Source organism: Eucyclogobius newberryi, unplaced genomic scaffold (genome assembly GCF_026437365.1).
Source record: "Eucyclogobius newberryi isolate DKJ021-1_F unplaced genomic scaffold, fEucNew1.0.hap1 SCAF_1, whole genome shotgun sequence".
Lineage (NCBI taxonomy): Eukaryota > Metazoa > Chordata > Actinopteri > Gobiiformes > Gobiidae > Eucyclogobius > Eucyclogobius newberryi.
The window spans coordinates 3,639,684-3,662,664 of NW_027315723.1; the positions used below are offsets into that span (position 1 = coordinate 3,639,684).

A 22,981-nucleotide genomic window follows, 5' to 3' on the forward strand; every position below is an offset into this window, starting at 1 on the left:
AGCCCGACAGAAATCGACCAATAGCAGGAGTTATAATTTTTGATTTCCTCAGGATTTGTTACAAACGTCAACGATAAACTTGGGGCAGGGCGTGTACGCGAGGATTGTTTTCTCCAGTTTGCAAATACAATTGTTAGTCAGTCGCTTCTGTGCAAGTGAAAAATGTCATCGCAAAGAGGCTGTCGACCGGGTGTGAAAAAGTTCTCTGTCAAACTGTCCCCTGCCCCAAAACCCCGTTCCCTCCTGCACTCACGGCAGGACAGAGCGAGAGCCCGTCTCTTACAAACCTTTTAGCGACGGTGCCGCCCGCTCTGCATGGTCCCCAAAACATTTATGATCACTCACTAGTGTTGACCCACGCTGTCCTGTGTCTGTCCTGTGTCTGTCCCCTCTGCCTGTGTCTGTCCTGTGTCTATCCCCTCTGCCTGTGTCTGTCCCCTCTGCCTGTGTCTGTCCCCTCTCCCTGTGTCTGTCCTGTGTCTGTCCCCTCTGCCTGTGTCTGTCCCCTCTGCCTGTGTCTGTCCTGTGTCTGTTCCCTCTGCCTGTGTCTGTCCCCTCTGCCTGTGTCTGTCCCCTCTGTCCTGTGTCTGTCCCCTCTGCCTGTGTCTGTCCCCTCTGCCTGTGTCTGTCCTGTGTCTGTCCCCTCTGCCTGTGTCTGTCCCCTCTGCCTGTGTCTGTCCCCTCTGCCTGTGTCTGTCCTGTGTCTGTCCCCTCTGCCTGTGTCTGTCCCCTCTGCTTGTGTCTGTCCTGTGTCCGTCCCCTCTGCCTGTGTCTGTCCCCTCTGCCTGTGTCTGTCCTGTGTCCGTCCCCTCTGCCTGTGTCTGTCCTGTGTCTGTCCCCTCTGCCTGTGTCTGTCCCCTCTGCCTGTGTCTGTCCCCTCTGCCTGTGTCTGTCCTGTGCCTGTCCCCTCTGCCTGTGTCTGTCCCCTCTGCCTGTGTCTGTCCCCTCTGCCTGTGTCTGTCCTGTGTCTGTCCCCTCTGCCTGTGTCTGTCCCCTCGGTCTTCACTTTCACAGCCACTTTGTCCCTGCTCTCATGCAAAGACAAAGCTGATCAATTAGCAGCAAATGTTATTTTACCTGTAAAAAATTATGAGAAGAATTTGGCGACGGATTAAAAGTCTTGTTAATGTTCAGGGAATTAATCATTGACAGACATTTTTATTTATTTTTAATTAGTAAAAGGAATTGACTCAAATATTGGAATATGATGAAAGCGTTGAATCTTGTTTCATGTTTTAGTCCAAATCTCCCCGTCCTAAGAATAACATTTTGTTTACAATTTTTCACTGGATAGTAACTAAAAAAGACATTGCATCTCCGTTGCCCATGACTTCAGCAAGCTACCCCCTAAACCAGGGGTGGGCAAACTACGGCCCGCGGGCCACATGTGGCCCGTTTGTCTTTATAATCCGCCCCGCCAAGCCAAACATGCCAAGTAATATTTAAAAAAAAAAATATATATATATATATTTTTTGCCCTCAGGCATCTGTCTGCACTTGTATCATTAATAATAATAATAATTAATAAATATGACGTGAAATAAATTAAATAATAGATTCAATAGCCTATATTTGACAGAAAAGTGATATTTTATTTTATAAAAAAAAAAAAAGTTTTTTTTTTCTTCACACCAACGCCCTCAGCTACTTACCTGGATTCAAATATGGCCCTCGGAGGAAAGTAATTGCCCACCCCTGCCCTAGACAAATATGCTGGGATAAACCTTGAATTTGCATAATAATAGCTAAACATGTATTTCTTGTTTTTTGTTTCTTGTTGTGATGGTTCTTGTTCCTTTCGCCAGGCTGTCCGCTGCTACGACTCGCTGATCCTGAAAGCCGAGGGGAAAGTGGAGCCAGAGCTGTTCTGTCAACTTGGGCACTTCAACCTGCTCCTGGAAGACTATCCAAAAGGTCTCACTCAGCTACCTCTCCTGTCTTGTTTATTTTATCTGTTCATTATTATGTATTGTACGTGCTGTCCCCCCATCTGTAAATATCCACCCTTTTTTGTATATGTCCAGCGTCTTTGGGTCCCTGAAAAGCGCTATATAAATAAAAGATTTATTATTATTATTATACATGATATATAGTGTTAAAAAAGAACGACTGGACGAACATCTAGTTTGAAGCAACAATTCCTGGTTGTTGCTTCTACATCAAAACTAAACTGTATTTATAGGTGGCTGATGTCTTTTGAGAGTAAAATATCAAGTTCAGAGACATTTTAAAACTGCAGATTAAAAAAGTATTATTACTATGTTTTTACACCTCATTGTTCTAATAACTCTCTGTTGTATTTGCAGCATTATCAGCATACCAGAGGTACTACAGTTTACAGACAGACTACTGGAAGGTACGACTTTTACAAAATTGCATGTGTTTATAAAGACATACCGTACTTTTCGGGCTTTTCCCCCGCGCTTTAAACCCTGCGGTCATCACAAGTTACAACGGTGCGTCTAATTTATAGATTTGACTGGCTATTGGCCACCGGCACTCTAGCAGGAAGCGCAAGCGTTCGACAAACTGTAGAAGAGTCAGTAAGAGCACTGTCCAAGCATTGAAACGCAAAGACGTGTGTGGAGCGTGGACATGCGTAAACCTGCCTGTTCAGAACCTGCCTCATTGAAATGATATTCTCTTTGCCCGACCTGCCTCACGGGTCAAAAGATAACCCTGCGTCACTACACCGGAACATATTTTTGTGTAAATATCTCATGTTACAACACTCGCTAAGCACAAGCTCAGGAGCAGATGGAACCAGATGTGAAGACACAGACACCGGTCAATCAGCTCACACAGAGTCATCGAGGACAGAGGGGACAGTAGGGACAGCTCAGATGTGTTCTTTGTATGTTAAACTTCAAAATGCTTCAAAAATCCAACTCATATTCACTAAGGTATTAGTGTACAATTTCTATTTTCTTGAGTGCAGCTTTTATTCAGGAGCGCTCTATGGCCCAAAAAATAGTAACTTCACTAAAATATGAACAAAGTTTTGGTTTGGAGTTTCACTACTACTACTACTACTACTACTACTACTACTACTACTACTACTACTACTACTACTACTACTACTACTACTACTACTACTACTACTACCTACTACTACTACTACTACTACTACTACTGCTGCTGCTGCTGCTGCTGCTGCTGCTGCTGCTGCTGCTGCTGCTGCTGCTGCTGCTGCTGCTGCTGCTGCTGCTGCTGCTGCTGCTGCTGCTGCTGCTGCTGCTGCTGCTGCTGCTGCTGCTGCTGCTACTGCTACTGCTACTGCTACTGCTACTGCTACTGCTACTTCTTCTTCTTCTTCTTCTTCTTCTTCTTCTTCTTCTTCTTCTTCTTCTTCTTCTTCTTCTTCTTCTTCTTCTTCTTCTTATTCTTATTCTTATTCTTATTCTTATTCTTATTCTTATTCTTATTCTTATTCTTATTCTTATTCTTATTCTTATTCTTATTCTTATTGAAATGTTGTTTTTATTTTTTTTTACACAGAATGCTGCCTTTCTGTACGGCCTGGGAATGGTCTACTTCCACTATAATGCCTTTCAGTGGTGAGTAACTAAAACTGCACTGTAAATATTAGTTGCGAAATACATTAGGACTGCAACTGATGTTAGTTTTCAACTAGGCCGCAATTCTTTTTGATTAGTCGGCTGGTCAACCGATATTTTATATAATATAATATATTCTTTACCAAAAAAAGGTTGAAACATGATGACTGAAGGCTTCTAGATGAAGTGTATTATTAATGAATTTGTTTTAAGCAGAGTTGAGTGAATATCTGTTTTGGTTCTTCCGGGTCGTGCGTAGGCACATCACTATAGCGTGATCTCTGATTGGTTGCTGCGCCGCGTCTGCCACAAAAAAGTTCATCTTTGTTCAACTTTTCTGCGTCGGCCGTTCTGGCCGCGCATCCAAAGCATCCGACGCTTAAACGCGCCGCGTCCGACACTTCAAACACAGGATTTGCGCTGGACGCCCAAAACGCGCCTCCACATAGACTTTGAATGTAAACTGGACGCTTTGACGTGGCGGTCTGAACACCCCTTAACTCTGTTAAATCTTCTTTTAAAACTTTAAAACTAATACTTGTAATACGTCTGTCCAGTTGTAACTCAAAAACACTGCGTGTACCAGTGAACGGGCAGCTCACATGTCATACCTTACATACCATCACGCTGTTACGTTTCTATGCCTACGGCATATTTACTCTTAATAACCTGTTTACCTGACGGAAGAGGATGACTATAGTGAAGATTGAGTAATATTTTAGTTTTTCCCATCAACTTCACACATTTTTACGCAAACGCGCTCCATTGGAGATTACACTCTTACCTGGACCAAGCACAAGAATTGGATCATTTTAGCCCTGTCTTCAACTTCATGCGGACACAGCAGGTGGCGCGTGGATGTGGATTTATTATGAAGCTCAACAGCACGTTTGACACAAGGATCCGCCCTGAAGACTGAATATTTTCCGTTGTTTCTTCAGCGCTTCTGTTTTTGGGAAGAGGATAGAGCTTTGTTTGGTGTCTGCATTATTTTTGTTGTTGTGTTGTGTTCGCCAATTGACGCAGATATCTAAAGCCAAGGAACCAAAGTTGGCACCAAAAGAAGGTTCCAGTACTTCTTGGACCTTTTCGGTTGTTTCTTTCTTGGTACCAGATAACGGTGCTGTGTTCTTGCTGGGCTGAGGTTGGAGGATGGCTTAAAAATTTGGAAAGCCAATATGATCACATTCCGCCACTTAGGAGCGGCGTATTTTCTGACGCTTTAAAATTAAAAGTGCGGCGTATGATGTTACGCCTGACGGCGACTCTTCAGACGATAGACGATAACACAGTGGCCGTAATTTAGAAATACATACTCATTCACCCATTTAGTTTATCCATGACAATAAATTATGTAAATATTCAATCAGGCTGCACATGTTTGTTTAAGGCAGGCATGTCCAAACTACGGCCCAGGGGCCAAATGTGGCCCTCAAACCAATTTTTGTTGGCCCCCCGGCTTCCTGCTAAGTTGGCCCAAATAACAAAAAGTAGTACTTTTTACTGTAAAATTGGAAAAATTCAAGCATTTTGATATTATACCAACCTGATATAAATGTTCCAAGTCTTATTAAAGGCGTGGAGGTTCATCGAAACGATGTCAACATTGTCGGGTTGTTTGTGGCCCTCTGTGAAAAAAGTTTGGACGCCCCTGGTTTACGGGATAAAAAATGTATTCTGTTATTCATGTATGTTTGCAATAACCAACAGTTAGTCTGTTAACTGCTAGCTATTGCAAACTTTGCAAGAATAGCTTTAATAAATGAACCCACTGACATGGAGTTATAGTTTTATATTTTGTTCCTGAACCAATAATACGATAATACGTAGACTGCAAACAATTATAATTTAACAATATGAACTCCAACACAATAAATATTGGACTTACATCGCCTGCAAAAATATTATAACACTAAGTAAATGTTACAGGTACTAATGCCAAACAAAAAGACAAGTATAGTGTGGAGACATGGACACAACATTGAGTTGTATGCTGCCCTCTGCAGTAAACAATGGGGATTAGAGCGTGCTGGATTGGCACAAGAGCAGTGTTGCCTTTATGCTTCATAACCGATCCTTCCCCTGCTTGTTTCAGGGCGATCAAAGCGTTTCAGGAGGTGCTGTACATCGACCCCGGGTTTTCTCGAGCCAAAGAGATCCATCTGCGACTGGGGCTTATGTGCAAGGTCAACACGGACTATGAGTCCAGTCTAAAGGTAAGGAACAGGGATTACGGATTTGTTAAAATAGTGAAATATCAATATAGGTCGTGTTCGTTGGTGGTGAAGTGGTCGGGTGCGTTGTGCGTGTGTGTTGCTACAACTGCCTCCCCATTTCACGCTGCGTCCTGTCAAAATTTGGAGATACAGTATTGATATTGTTGACTGTTGTTTTGAGTAGTAATTTTGACATTTTTACAAAATTAGTTTGTGACCGCGCTACAATTTTGTGTATTTTTTTAAAGAAAATACACTTGTTTTTGGAATACATTTGGCATATTTACTTATTTGATAATTAAAATGGGTGTCGGTGTAATCCCTCATTCGTCCAGGCGTGTTCCATAGTAGAAAAAGCTTCAGTTGTAGTCATCTGGACTCAGTTTGAAAAAATAGACGTTTCGACTCTCATCCAAGAGTCATTGTCAATAACAGAATTTAGGTCGAGAACTCCGATATTAATACTGTTCTGTGGTAAGACCCGTCCATTGGGAGGAGCCTTCCTGAAGTAGAAAGAGTTGTTTGTTTCAACAGAAACTCCCCTTTGTATCTACCGAGCTAGCCTATTCAGAATCTTAATGGGCTATTAGAACCTCTTTATCTTTGTGAGACCCTGGCTCGACCACCCTGAGTACCTGATTAGCATCTGAATGTCCTTTACCTTTCCAGGGGTTCAGAATCCCATTATAAATAACAGGAAGATGAAACCTAAGCCCTCCATTTCTGTTTAAAGAAGGTCTTTCTTTTTTAACAAAAATAGCTTCCTTGACTCCTCTTTCAAACCATCTTTTCTCCCTGCTTAAAACCTTCACCTCACCGTCTTCAAACGAGTGATTAGAGGCTTCAAGATGGAGATGCACGGCGCTCTGAGGTCCTGAACTAGTATTTCTTCTGTGCTGATAAAGCCTCTTGTGTAGAGGCTGTTTCGTCTCACCTATGTAACGTTCTTTACAACTTTCTTCACTGCATTGGATCGAATAAACTACATTGCTCTGTTTTTGAGTCGGCAACTTGTCCTTTGGGTGAACCAGTTTTTGTCTTAAAGTGTTTCCTGGTTTAAAATAAACAGGGACTTCGTGTTGTCTAAAAATTCTCTGCAATTCTTCTGACAGGCCAGACACATAAGGGATAGAAACACCCTTCCTTCTCTGTTCAGTTTCCCTTTTGTCCTGCTTCTTGGTTCTCTTCACTCTGTTGAGAGCCCAAGCGGGGTAACCACAGGCTGAGAGGGCATTTCGGACATGTTTTTCCTCTTTCTTCTTGCCCTCTGAGCTGGTGGGCACACCTTGAGCTCTGTGTTGTAAGGTTCTGATCACCCCCAGCTTGTGCTGTAGTGGGTGGTTGGAGCCAAAGAGCAGATACTGGTCCGTGTGTGTCGGTTTCCTATATACTTCTATTTGGAGTTTCCCGTCCTCTCCTCTGATCGTGGATACTAGTTCAGGACCTCAGAGCGCCGTGCATCTCCATCTTGAAGCCTCTAATCACTCGTTTGAAGACGGTGAGGTGAAGGTTTTAAGCAGGGAGAAAAGATGGTTTGAAAGAGGAGTCAAGGAAGCTATTTTTGTTAAAAAAGAAAGACCTTCTTTAAACAGAAATGGAGGGCTTAGGTTTCATCTTCCTGTTATTTATAATGGGATTCTGAACCCCTGGAAAGGTAAAGGACATTCAGATGCTAATCAGGTACTCAGGGTGGTTGAGCCAGGGTCTCACAAAGACAAAGAGGTTTCTAATAGCCCATTAAGATTCTGAATAGGCTAGCTCGGTAGATACAAAGGGGAGTTTCTGTTGAAACAAACAACTCTTTCTACTTCAGGAAGGCTCCGCCCAATGGGCGGGTCTTACCACAGAACAGTATTAATATCGGAGTTCTCGACCTAAATTCTGTTATTGACAATGACTCTTGGATGAGAGTCGAAACGTCTATTTTTTCAAACTGAGTCCAGATGACTACAACTGAAGCTTTTTCTACTACAATTAAAATGGGTGTATATAATTTTACCTTTAAGTTAACTAACTTAAATGAAATGAAATGCTGTTAACTCAAAATAATGATATCTTACAGAATATCATGTGCAATATTGCAATTGTTGCATGTATAGCAAAATTGTGATATTGTATTGTGAGTCATGATTTGTGTGTCAAATGGTGGGTCCCAGCCCTAAATTTTATCTGCCGTGTCGCAGAGTCCAGACTTTGCTGTCTGCCGTGTCGCAGAGTCCAGACTTTGCTGTGATTGTTTAAATCCACTGTGGATGGACAATACATCAGTGCTTATGTCTAAATAAGTCATATTGTGATTTTAGTTTTTACAACTAAAAGCGTTCACAGTGTCGTGAGTTCGAATCCCTACTCTGACAATGTGCTGCATGTCTTCCCTTCTCTCTCGTTCCCATTTCACGCTCACCTTTCCTGTCTAATAAAGCCTTTGGGCCAAAGAAATATATACATATAATATATAATAATCCAGAGCAACTTCAATGTGATATTATGCGTTATTTTCACCACAAGAGGGTGCTCTAGGCTCTAAGCGACGCAGAAGAAGAATCTGCACTTCCTCTTCCTCTGGAGTTTGTGGAGTTGTTTAGAAGTGACACAGAGGAAGAAGAATTCAGTGGATTTAGTGATTTGGGGTAAAACTGATGCTTTGGTAAACTTGTTAGCATGTTCTTTATGCTATAGTTATCTGAATAACTGTTCATATGTTACGTTAACATACCAGACACTTACCACAGTTCTGTCTGTGCCTCATGTAGCTGAAGGTGTTAGCGTTAGCATACGTCATGTAGCTGAAGGTGTTAGCGTTAGCATACGTACACCTATTCACCATGTTCTCTCATCTGTTATTATTTTAAACTGCATTTCAAGACAAAATGTCTGTTCTTGGTCTTGGATTTTATCAAATAAATTTCCCCCAAAAATGCGACTTATACTCCAATATATATAATTAAGTTAATATCAACCACAGCATGTATCTGATATCTGTATTGGCTGGGGTGAAATTTAAGTCCTGGGATGTGCGTGTGCTACAAGGTTATTGCGATATTTGTATATACTTTTTTACACAATAATCTCAGTGATATTAAAATTTAAGAGCTTAAACCAGGACTAAATCAATGGTAATTTAGAAAGACTCAATAAGGAATATTATGATTAAAATCTGCCTTTTTCTACTTTTTCATTTTAAAAACGTATGTCACATGGAGGATCTGGATGTTGTTCCGATATTGATCTTTGCGTTAGCCAATATTGCGATATCAACACTTTTGCGATATATTGTGCAGTCCTTTTCAGAAAGATGACCAATAGGAGGAGTGAGCATAGATACCGTCGTAGTAGGGGGCGTGGTGTAGTGTGGGAGAAAACATTTTCCATGTTTTTAAGTAATTTCCAGTTGGATTATATGTATTTTAAGCACAACTAAGTCTGAATGATGCTGAGATGGTCTAATGGCCCGTACACACCGCGGCGGCCGAATCGGGCCAGACGCAGAATTTGAGCGCGTGTGAACTTGAAAGACAAACGCACCAGACGCGCGTTCTCGACGCGCCAGACTCATGTCCGTAAAATACACTCAGCAGCAGACGTGCGTCTGCGTCGTCCTGCACATGCTCAGTGGAGTCGAGTGGTCCTGCACATGCTCAGTGGAGTCGAGTCGTCCTGCACATGCTCAGTGGAGTCGAGTCGTCCTGCACATGCTCAGTGGAGTCGAGTGGTCCTGCACATGCTCAGTGGAGTCGAGTGGTCCTGCACATGCTCAGTGGAGTCGAGTCGTCCTGCACATGCTCAGTGGAGTCGAGTCGTCCTGCACATGCTCAGTGGAGTCGAGTCGTCCTGCACATGCTCAGTGGAGGAGTTGTGCTGTGTTGCTTTTCTCGTGGTGTAAATGGAGTTTAATGTTGGACAATGGCTTTGGTTTATTAACTTTACAAAGTCCAAAAGCGGAGGCGATGGGCCCCGGGGCCCGTTGGGACCCGCATATACTTCAGAGATGAGTAGAGTTTAGTCAATATCATTATTTGCTCCAAGAGCTGCGTTTTAAGGATTTTTTTTATCTTGCGGGTTTGTTTTGGGGCTTTTCCGGGTCATCCCTGATTGGCTGCTGCGGGCGCATCTGCTGCAGAAAGCTGAACAAAGCTGAACATGTTGCGCCGGCTGCTTTGAACGCCTCGGGCGCCTCATACGCGCACCCAAAGCGTAGAGAGCGTACGAAAATGCACCAATTGCGCCGCAAAAACGAAGAAATCGCGCCGCGGGAAACGCACGACGTGCTCGACGCGCGTTTACATAGACTTTGAATGTAAACTGGACGCTTCGGCCGCCGCGGTCTGTACGGGCCTTAACTTCTTTTGTCAGTGAAAACACAGGTCTCCTTTGAGGGAGAACACAAAATTCAATTTATAAGTACAATAAATTTTTCTCTATGAGTCTTGCTTTTTCGCCAGTCGAGATTCTTTTCACAAAATTCACACTTTTATCTTGTGTGCAATAATCACAGCCATGAACTGAGAACCAATCAGTGAGGAGCCACGCACAGTTGTTCACCACACAAGCAAAGCCTGAGCACAGCCGCGGCAGATTTTGCCTCTACGAATGGTTCTTATCTTTCATTAATAGCGTCCCTTCAGAAGGAACTGCATTAAATAGAGAAGCATCATTATGACAACATCTAAAGGACATGTTCCTAACCCACTGAGTCCAGTCTGTAGGGACAGAACATTCTGCTAAAACACACACTGCCCTGCCAAGCAAAGACATTAGCTGGATTTCTAGGGCTTTTCATCTTATATTACAGAATGACAATTCTCTTCACTAATATTCGTTTTCTTCCATACAGCATTTTCAGCTGGCTTTGATTGACTCCAACCCTTGCACTTTGTCCAAAGCTGAAAGTAAGTACCATTTTTCTACAAATAATAATATTCAATGTTGATGGCTTGAACAGCCAAGTCTATGAAGTAAATCCATTTGCTCCATTTGCTTCATTCATTCATTCACACACACACACACACACACACACACACACACACACACACACACACATCTCTCTCATTCATTCATTCATTCATTCATTCATTCATACATACATACATACATACATACATACATACATACATACATACATACATACATACATACATACATACATACATACATACATACTAGGGCTGGGAATCGCTGAGTACCTCACTATACGATACACGGCTCACGATACGATAATATCGCGATATGGCGATACTGCCGCGATACTGTGATTATCGCTATATTGTCTATAATAACTCTGGATATATAATATGTTATCTCCATAAGAGACTGGCCCTTTAAGGGGCGGAGCCTAGAGCACCGCTGTATGCGAGGAGAGAGAAGAGGAGAGTCTTGGATCTATTATAATATTGGAGTTCACCATCAAAGTTTTGATACGTTTACAGTTTAAATTAGCGGTTCGTTTGCCTCCCCAGTCTAAGACCCCCTCGCATGATATACCCTCTGTGTGTGCGTGATATAAGACCCCCCCGCATAATATACCCTCTGTGTGTGCGTGATATAAGACCCCCCCGCATAATATACCCTCTGTGTGTGCGTGATATAAGACCACACCCCCCGCATAATATACCCTCTGTGTGTGCGTGATATAAGACCACACCCCCCGCATAATATACCCTCTGTGTGTGCGTGATATAAGACCCCCCCCGCATAATATACCTTCTGTGTGTGCGTGATATAAGACCCCCGCCCGCATAATACACCCTCTGTGTGTGCGTGATATAAGACCCCCGCCCGCATAATACACCCTCTGTGTGTGCGTGATATAAGACCACCCCCCCCGCATAACATACCCTCTGTGTGTGCGTGATATAAGACCACACCCCCCGCATAATATATCCTCTGTGTGTGCGTGATATAAGACCCCCCCCGCATAATATACCCTCTGTGTGTGCTTGATATAAGACCCCCGCCCGCATAATACACCCTCTGTGTGTGCGTGATATAAGACCCCCCCCGCATAATATACCCTCTGTGTGTGCGTGATATAAGACCACACCCCCCCACATAATATACCCTCTGTGTGTGCGTGATATAAGACCACATCCCCGCATAATATACCCTCTGTGTGTGCGTGATATAAGACCACACCCCCCGCATAATATACCCTCTGTGTGTGCGTGATATAAGACCACATCCCCGCATAATATACCCTCTGTGTGTGCGTGATATAAGACCCCCCCGCATAATATACCCTCTGTGTGTGCGTGATATAAGACCACACCCCCCGCATAATATACCCTCTGTGTGTGCGTGATATAAGACCACACCCCCGCATAATATACCCTCTTTGTGTGCGTGATATAAGACCACACCCCCCGCATAATATACCCTCTGTGTGTGCGTGATATAAGACCCCCCCCGCATAATATACCCTCTGTGTGTGCTTGATATAAGACCCCCGCCCGCATAATACACCCTCTGTGTGTGCGTGATATAAGACCCCCGCCCGCATAATATACCCTCTGTGTGCGTGATATAAGACCCCCCCGCATAATATACCCTCTATGTGTGCGTGATATAAGACCACACCCCCCGCATAATATACCCTTCTCTGTGTGCGTGATATAAGACCCCCCCGCATAATATACCCTCTGTGTGTGCTTGATATAAGACCCCCGCCCGCATAATATACCCTCTGTGTGTGCTTGATATAAGACCCCCGCCCGCATAATTCACCTTCTGTGTGTGCGTGATATAAGACCCCCCCGCATAATATACCCTCTGTGTGTGCGTGATATAAGACCCCCCCGCATAATATACCCTCTGTGTGTGCGTGATATGAGACCCCCCCGCATAATATACCCTCTGTGTGTGCGTGATATGAGACCCCCCGCATAATATACCCTCTGTGTGTGCGTGGTATAAGACCACACCCCCCGCATAATATACCCTTCTGTGTGTGCGTGATATAAGACCCCCCCGCATAATATACCCTCTGTGTGTGCGTGATATAAGACCCCCCCGCATAATATACCCTCTGTGTGTGCGTGATGAGACCCCCCGCATAATATACCCTCTGTGTGTGCGTGATATGAGACCCCCCGCATAATATACCCTCTGTGTGTGCGTGATATAAGACCACACCCCCCCGCATAATATACCCTCTGTGTGTGAGTGATATAAGACCACACCCCCGCATAATATACCCTCTGTGTGTGCGTGATATAAGACCCCCCGCATAATATACCCTCTGTGTGTGCGTGATATAAGACCACACCCCCCGCATAATATACCCTCTGTGTGCGTGATATAAGACCCCCCCGCATAATATACCCTCTGTGTGTGCGTTATATAAGACCACACCCCCCGCATAATATACCCTCTGTGTGTGCGTGATATAAGACCCCCCCGCATAATATACCCTCTGTGTGTGCTTGATATAAGACCCCCGCCCGCATAATACACCCTCTGTGTGTGCGTGATATAAGACCCCCCCGCATAATATACCCTCTGTGTGTGCGTGATATAAGACCACACCCCCCGCATAATATACCCTCTGTGTGTGCGTGATATAAGACCCCCCCGCATAATATACCCTCTGTGTGTGCGTGATATGAGACCCCCCGCATAATATACCCTCTTTGTGTGTGTGATATAAGACCACACCCCCCCGCATAATATACCCTCTGTGTGTGCGTGATATAAGACCACACCCCCCGCATAATATACCCTCTGTGTGTGCGTGATATAAGACCCCCCCGCATAATATACCCTCTGTGTGTGCGTGATATAAGACCACACCCCCCGCATAATATACCCTCTGTGTGCGTGATATAAGACCCCCCCCGCATAATATACCCTCTGTGTGTGCGTGATATAAGACCTCCCCGCATAATATACCCTCTGTGTGCGTGATATAAGACCCCCCCGCATAATATATCCTCTGTGTGTGCGTGATATAAGACCCCCCCGCATAATATACCCTCTGTGTGTGCGTGATATAAGACCACCCCCCCGCATAATATACCCTCTGTGTGCGTGATATAAGACCCCCCCCGCATAATATACCCTCTTTGGGTGCGTGATATAAGACCCCCGCCCCGCATAATATACCCTCTGTGTGTGCGTGATATAAGACCCCCCGCATAATATACCCTCTGTGTGTGCGTGATATGAGACCCCCCGCATAATATACCCTCTGTGTGTGCGTGATATAAGACCACCCCCCCGCATAATATACCCTCTGTGTGTGCGTGATATAAGACCACACCCCCAGCATAATATACCCTCTGTGTGTGCGTGATATAAGACCCCCCTCATAATATACCCTCTGTGTGTGCGTGATATAAGACCACACCCCCCGCATAATATACCCTCTGTGTGCGTGATATAAGACCCCCCCGCATAATATACCCTCTGTGTGTGCGTGATATAAGACCCCCCCGCATAATATACCCTCTGTGTGTGCGTGATATAAGACCACACCCCCCGCATAATATACCCTCTGTGTGCGTGATATAAGACCCCCCCGCATAATATACCCTCTGTGTGTGCGTGATATAAGACCCCCCCGCATAATATACCCTCTGTGTGCGTGATATAAGACCACACCCCCCGCATAATATACCCTCTGTGTGTGCGTGATATAAGACCCCCCCCGCATAATATACCCTCTGTGTGTGCGTGATATGAGACCCCCCGCATAATATACCCTCTGTGTGTGCGTGATATAAGACCCCCCCGCATAATATACCCTCTGTGTGTGCGTGATATAAGACCACACCCCCCCGCATAATATACCCTCTGTGTGTGCGTGATATAAGACCACATCCCCGCATAATATACCCTCTGTGTGTGCGTGATATAAGACCACACCCCCCGCATAATATACCCTCTGTGTGTGCGTGATATAAGACCCCCCCGCATAATATACCCTCTGTGTGTGCGTGATATAAGACCACACCCCCCGCATAATATACCCTCTGTGTGCGTGATATAAGACCCCCCCCCGCATAATATACCCTCTGTGTGTGCGTGATATAAGACCCCCCCGCATAATAAACCCTCTGTGTGCGTGATATAAGACCCCCCCGCATAATATACCCTCTTTGTGTGCGTGATATAAGACCACACCCCCCGCATGATATACCCTCTGTGTGTGCGTGATATATGAGACCCCCCGCATAATATACCCTCTGTGTGTGCTTGATATAAGACCCCCGCCCGCATAATATACCCTCTGTGTGTGCGTGATATATAAGACCCCCCCGCATAAAATACCCTCTCTGTGTGCGTGATATGAGACCCCCCGCATGATATACCCTCTGTGTGTGCGTGATATAAGACCCCCCCGCATAATATACCCTCTGTGTGTGCGTGATATGAGACCCCCCGCATAATATACCCTCTGTGTGTGCGTGATATAAGACCACACCCCCCGCATAATATACCCTCTGTGTGTGCGTGATATAAGACCCCCCCGCATAATATACCCTCTGTGTGTGCGTGATATGAGACCCCCCGCATAATATACCCTCTGTGTGTGCGTGATATGAGACCCCCCGCATAATATACCCTCTTTGTGTGCGTGATATAAGACCACACCCCCCCGCATAATATACCCTCTGTGTGTGCGTGATATAAGACCACACCCCCCGCATAATATACCCTCTGTGTGTGCGTGATGTAAGACCCCCCCGCATAATATACCCTCTGTGTGTGCGTGATATAAGACCACACCCCCCGCATAATATACCCTCTGTGTGCGTGATATAAGACCCCCCCCCGCATAATATACCCTCTGTGTGTGCGTGATATAAGACCTCCCCGCATAATATACCCTCTGTGTGCGTGATATAAGACCCCCCCGCATAATATATCCTCTGTGTGTGCGTGATATAAGACCCCCCCGCATAATATACCCTCTGTGTGTGCGTGATATAAGACCACCCCCCCGCATAATATACCCTCTGTGTGCGTGATATAAGACCCCCCCCGCATAATATACCCTCTTTGTGTGCGTGATATAAGACCCCCGCCCCGCATAATATACCCTCTGTGTGTGCGTGATATAAGACCCCCCGCATAATATACCCTCTGTGTGTGCGTGATATGAGACCCCCCGCATAATATACCCTCTGTGTGTGCGTGATATAAGACCACCCCCCCGCATAATATACCCTCTGTGTGTGCGTGATATAAGACCACACCCCCAGCATAATATACCCTCTGTGTGTGCGTGATATAAGACCCCCCTCATAATATACCCTCTGTGTGTGCGTGATATAAGACCACACCCCCCGCATAATATACCCTCTGTGTGCGTGATATAAGACCCCCCCGCATAATATACCCTCTGTGTGTGCGTGATATAAGACCCCCCCGCATAATATACCCTCTGTGTGTGCGTGATATAAGACCACACCCCCCGCATAATATACCCTCTGTGTGCGTGATATAAGACCCCCCCGCATAATATACCCTCTGTGTGTGCGTGATATAAGACCCCCCCGCATAATATACCCTCTGTGTGCGTGATATAAGACCACACCCCCCGCATAATATACCCTCTGTGTGTGCGTGATATAAGACCCCCCCCGCATAATATACCCTCTGTGTGTGCGTGATATGAGACCCCCCGCATAATATACCCTCTGTGTGCGTGATATAAGACCCCCCCGCATAATATACCCTCTGTGTGTGCGTGATATAAGACCACACCCCCCCGCATAATATACCCTCTGTGTGTGCGTGATATAAGACCACATCCCCGCATAATATACCCTCTGTGTGTGCGTGATATAAGACCACACCCCCCGCATAATATACCCTCTGTGTGTGCGTGATATAAGACCCCCCCGCATAATATACCCTCTGTGTGTGCGTGATATAAGACCACACCCCCCGCATAATATACCCTCTGTGTGCGTGATATAAGACCCCCCCCGCATAATATACCCTCTGTGTGTGCGTGATATAAGACCCCCCCGCATAATAAACCCTCTGTGTGCGTGATATAAGACGCCCCCACATAATATACCCTCTTTGTGTGCGTGATATAAGACCACACCCCCCGCATGATATACCCTCTGTGTGTGCGTGATATATGAGACCCCCCGCATAATATACCCTCTGTGTGTGCGTGATATATAAGACCCCCCCGCATAAAATACCCTCTCTGTGTGCGTGATATGAGACCCCCCGCATAATATACCCTCTGTGTGTGTGCGATATAAGACCACACCCCCGCATGATATACCCCTCTGTGTGTGCGTGATATAAGACCCCCCCCGCATAATATACCCTCTGTGTGTGCGTGATATGAGACCCCCCGCATAATATACCCTCTGTGTGTGCGTGATATAAGACCACACCCCCCGCATAATATACCCTCTGTGTGTGCGTGATATAAGACCCCCCGCATAATATACCCTCTGTGTGTGCGTGATATAAGACCACATCCCCCGCATAATATACCCTCTGTGTGCGTGATATAAGACCCACCCCCCCGCATAATATACCCTCTGTGTGTGCGTGATATAAGACCCCCGCCCGCATAATATACCCTCTGTGTGTGCTTGATATAAGACCCCCGCCCGCATAATTCACCTTCTGTGTGTGCGTGATATAAGACCCCCCCGCATAATATACCCTCTGTGTGTGCGTGATATAAGACCCCCCCGCATAATATACCCTCTGTGTGTGCGTGATATGAGACCCCCCCGCATAATATACCCTCTGTGTGTGCGTGATATGAGACCCCCCGCATAATATACCCTCTGTGTGTGCGTGGTATAAGACCACACCCCCCGCATAATATACCCTTCTGTGTGTGCGTGATATAAGACCCCCCCGCATAATATACCCTCTGTGTGTGCGTGATATAAGACCCCCCCGCATAATATACCCTCTGTGTGTGCGTGATGAGACCCCCCGCATAATATACCCTCTGTGTGTGCGTGATATGAGACCCCCCGCATAATATACCCTCTGTGTGTGCGTGATATAAGACCACACCCCCCCGCATAATATACCCTCTGTGTGTGCGTGATATAAGACCACACCCCCGCATAATATACCCTCTGTGTGTGCGTGATATAAGACCCCCCGCATAATATACCCTCTGTGTGTGCGTGATATAAGACCACACCCCCCGCATAATATACCCTCTGTGTGCGTGATATAAGACCCCCCCGCATAATATACCCTCTGTGTGTGCGTTATATAAGACCACACCCCCCGCATAATATACCCTCTGTGTGTGCGTGATATAAGACCCCCCCGCATAATATACCCTCTGTGTGTGCTTGATATAAGACCCCCGCCCGCATAATACACCCTCTGTGTGTGCGTGATATAAGACCCCCCCGCATAATATACCCTCTGTGTGTGCGTGATATAAGACCACACCCCCCGCATAATATACCCTCTGTGTGTGCGTGATATAAGACCCCCCCGCATAATATACCCTCTGTGTGTGCGTGATATGAGACCCCCCGCATAATATACCCTCTTTGTGTGTGTGATATAAGACCACACCCCCCCGCATAATATACCCTCTGTGTGTGCGTGATATAAGACCACACCCCCCGCATAATATACCCTCTGTGTGTGCGTGATATAAGACCCCCCCGCATAATATACCCTCTGTGTGTGCGTGATATAAGACCACACCCCCCGCATAATATACCCTCTGTGTGCGTGATATAAGACCCCCCCCGCATAATATACCCTCTGTGTGTGCGTGATATAAGACCTCCCCGCATAATATACCCTCTGTGTGCGTGATATAAGACCCCCCCGCATAATATATCCTCTGTGTGTGCGTGATATAAGACCCCCCCGCATAATATACCCTCTGTGTGTGCGTGATATAAGACCACCCCCCCGCATAATATACCCTCTGTGTGCGTGATATAAGACCCCCCCCGCATAATATACCCTCTTTGGGTGCGTGATATAAGACCCCCGCCCCGCATAATATACCCTCTGTGTGTGCGTGATATAAGACCCCCCGCATAATATACCCTCTGTGTGTGCGTGATATGAGACCCCCCGCATAATATACCCTCTGTGTGTGCGTGATATAAGACCACCCCCCCGCATAATATACCCTCTGTGTGTGCGTGATATAAGACCACACCCCCAGCATAATATACCCTCTGTGTGTGCGTGATATAAGACCCCCCTCATAATATACCCTCTGTGTGTGCGTGATATAAGACCACACCCCCCGCATAATATACCCTCTGTGTGCGTGATATAAGACCCCCCCGCATAATATACCCTCTGTGTGTGCGTGATATAAGACCCCCCCGCATAATATACCCTCTGTGTGTGCGTGATATAAGACCACACCCCCCGCATAATATACCCTCTGTGTGCGTGATATAAGACCCCCCCGCATAATATACCCTCTGTGTGTGCGTGATATAAGACCCCCCCGCATAATATACCCTCTGTGTGCGTGATATAAGACCACACCCCCCGCATAATATACCCTCTGTGTGTGCGTGATATAAGACCCCCCCCGCATAATATACCCTCTGTGTGTGCGTGATATGAGACCCCCCGCATAATATACCCTCTGTGTGTGCGTGATATAAGACCCCCCCGCATAATATACCCTCTGTGTGTGCGTGATATAAGACCACACCCCCCCGCATAATATACCCTCTGTGTGTGCGTGATATAAGACCACATCCCCGCATAATATACCCTCTGTGTGTGCGTGATATAAGACCACACCCCCCGCATAATATACCCTCTGTGTGTGCGTGATATAAGACCCCCCCGCATAATATACCCTCTGTGTGTGCGTGATATAAGACCACACCCCCCGCATAATATACCCTCTGTGTGCGTGATATAAGACCCCCCCCCGCATAATATACCCTCTGTGTGTGCGTGATATAAGACCCCCCCGCATAATAAACCCTCTGTGTGCGTGATATAAGACCCCCCCGCATAATATACCCTCTTTGTGTGCGTGATATAAGACCACACCCCCCGCATGATATACCCTCTGTGTGTGCGTGATATATGAGACCCCCCGCATAATATACCCTCTGTGTGTGCTTGATATAAGACCCCCGCCCGCATAATATACCCTCTGTGTGTGCGTGATATATAAGACCCCCCCGCATAAAATACCCTCTCTGTGTGCGTGATATGAGACCCCCCGCATGATATACCCTCTGTGTGTGCGTGATATAAGACCCCCCCGCATAATATACCCTCTGTGTGTGCGTGATATGAGACCCCCCGCATAATATACCCTCTGTGTGTGCGTGATATAAGACCACACCCCCCGCATAATATACCCTCTGTGTGTGCGTGATATAAGACCCCCCCCGCATAATATACCCTCTGTGTGTGCGTGATATGAGACCCCCCGCATAATATACCCTCTGTGTGTGCGTGATATGAGACCCCCCGCATAATATACCCTCTTTGTGTGCGTGATATAAGACCACACCCCCCCGCATAATATACCCTCTGTGTGTGCGTGATATAAGACCACACCCCCCGCATAATATACCCTCTGTGTGCGTGATATAAGACCCCCCCCCGCATAATATACCCTCTGTGTGTGCGTGATATAAGACCTCCCCGCATAATATACCCTCTGTGTGCGTGATATAAGACCCCCCCGCATAATATATCCTCTGTGTGTGCGTGATATAAGACCCCCCCGCATAATATACCCTCTGTGTGTGCGTGATATAAGACCACCCCCCCGCATAATATACCCTCTGTGTGCGTGATATAAGACCCCCCCCGCATAATATACCCTCTTTGTGTGCGTGATATAAGACCCCCGCCCCGCATAATATACCCTCTGTGTGTGCGTGATATAAGACCCCCCGCATAATATACCCTCTGTGTGTGCGTGATATGAGACCCCCCGCATAATATACCCTCTGTGTGTGCGTGATATAAGACCACCCCCCCGCATAATATACCCTCTGTGTGTGCGTGATATAAGACCACACCCCCAGCATAATATACCCTCTGTGTGTGCGTGATATAAGACCCCCCTCATAATATACCCTCTGTGTGTGCGTGATATAAGACCACACCCCCCGCATAATATACCCTCTGTGTGCGTGATATAAGACCCCCCCGCATAATATACCCTCTGTGTGTGCGTGATATAAGACCCCCCCGCATAATATACCCTCTGTGTGTGCGTGATATAAGACCACACCCCCCGCATAATATACCCTCTGTGTGCGTGATATAAGACCCCCCCGCATAATATACCCTCTGTGTGTGCGTGATATAAGACCCCCCCGCATAATATACCCTCTGTGTGCGTGATATAAGACCACACCCCCCGCATAATATACCCTCTGTGTGTGCGTGATATAAGACCCCCCCCGCATAATATACCCTCTGTGTGTGCGTGATATGAGACCCCCCGCATAATATACCCTCTGTGTGCGTGATATAAGACCCCCCCGCATAATATACCCTCTGTGTGTGCGTGATATAAGACCACACCCCCCCGCATAATATACCCTCTGTGTGTGCGTGATATAAGACCACACCCCCGCATAATATACCCTCTGTGTGTGCGTGATATAAGACCCCCCGCATAATATACCCTCTGTGTGTGCGTGATATAAGACCACACCCCCCGCATAATATACCCTCTGTGTGCGTGATATAAGACCCCCCCGCATAATATACCCTCTGTGTGTGCGTGATATGAGACCCCCCGCATAATATACCCTCTGTGTGTGCGTGATATAAGACCACACCCCCCGCATAATATACCCTCTGTGTGTGCGTGATATAAGACCCCCCCCGCATAATATACCCTCTGTGTGTGCGTGATATGAGACCCCCCGCATAATATACCCTCTGTGTGTGCGTGATATGAGACCCCCCGCATAATATACCCTCTGTGTGTGCGTGATATAAGACCACACCCCCCCGCATAATATACCCTCTGTGTGTGCGTGATATAAGACCACACCCCCGCATAATATACCCTCTGTGTGTGCGTGATATAAGACCCCCCGCATAATATACCCTCTGTGTGTGCGTGATATAAGACCACACCCCCCGCATAATATACCCTCTGTGTGCGTGATATAAGACCCCCCCGCATAATATACCCTCTGTGTGTGCGTTATATAAGACCACACCCCCCGCATAATATACCCTCTGTGTGTGCGTGATATAAGACCCCCCCGCATAATATACCCTCTGTGTGTGCTTGATATAAGACCCCCGCCCGCATAATACACCCTCTGTGTGTGCGTGATATAAGACCCCCCCGCATAATATACCCTCTGTGTGTGCGTGATATAAGACCACACCCCCCGCATAATATACCCTCTGTGTGTGCGTGATATAAGACCCCCCCGCATAATATACCCTCTGTGTGTGCGTGATATGAGACCCCCCGCATAATATACCCTCTTTGTGTGTGTGATATAAGACCACACCCCCCCGCATAATATACCCTCTGTGTGTGCGTGATATAAGACCACACCCCCCGCATAATATACCCTCTGTGTGTGCGTGATATAAGACCCCCCCGCATAATATACCCTCTGTGTGTGCGTGATATAAGACCACACCCCCCGCATAATATACCCTCTGTGTGCGTGATATAAGACCCCCCCCGCATAATATACCCTCTGTGTGTGCGTGATATAAGACCTCCCCGCATAATATACCCTCTGTGTGCGTGATATAAGACCCCCCCGCATAATATATCCTCTGTGTGTGCGTGATATAAGACCCCCCCGCATAATATACCCTCTGTGTGTGCGTGATATAAGACCACCCCCCCGCATAATATACCCTCTGTGTGCGTGATATAAGACCCCCCCCGCATAATATACCCTCTTTGGGTGCGTGATATAAGACCCCCGCCCCGCATAATATACCCTCTGTGTGTGCGTGATATAAGACCCCCCGCATAATATACCCTCTGTGTGTGCGTGATATGAGACCCCCCGCATAATATACCCTCTGTGTGTGCGTGATATAAGACCACCCCCCCGCATAATATACCCTCTGTGTGTGCGTGATATAAGACCACACCCCCAGCATAATATACCCTCTGTGTGTGCGTGATATAAGACCCCCCTCATAATATACCCTCTGTGTGTGCGTGATATAAGACCACACCCCCCGCATAATATACCCTCTGTGTGCGTGATATAAGACCCCCCCGCATAATATACCCTCTGTGTGTGCGTGATA

At 46.4% G+C, this 22,981-nt stretch overlaps 1 protein-coding gene across 4 annotated transcripts in view; it reads left to right on the forward strand.

Annotated features, from left to right (window-relative positions):
• Window positions 1-22,981, forward strand: part of LOC140357029 (lysine-specific demethylase 6A-like) — a 101,950-nt gene that overhangs the window by 16,183 nt on the left and 62,786 nt on the right. For all 4 annotated transcript variants that reach the window (XM_072442019.1, XM_072442047.1, XM_072442056.1 and 1 more), the window contains exons 3-7: window positions 1,806-1,914; window positions 2,307-2,356; window positions 3,499-3,557; window positions 5,653-5,773; window positions 10,608-10,662. In XM_072442019.1, the coding sequence (XP_072298120.1) occupies window positions 1,806-1,914; window positions 2,307-2,356; window positions 3,499-3,557; window positions 5,653-5,773; window positions 10,608-10,662 (394 nt within the window). The remainder of the gene's footprint in view (window positions 1-1,805; window positions 1,915-2,306; window positions 2,357-3,498; window positions 3,558-5,652; window positions 5,774-10,607; window positions 10,663-22,981) is intronic.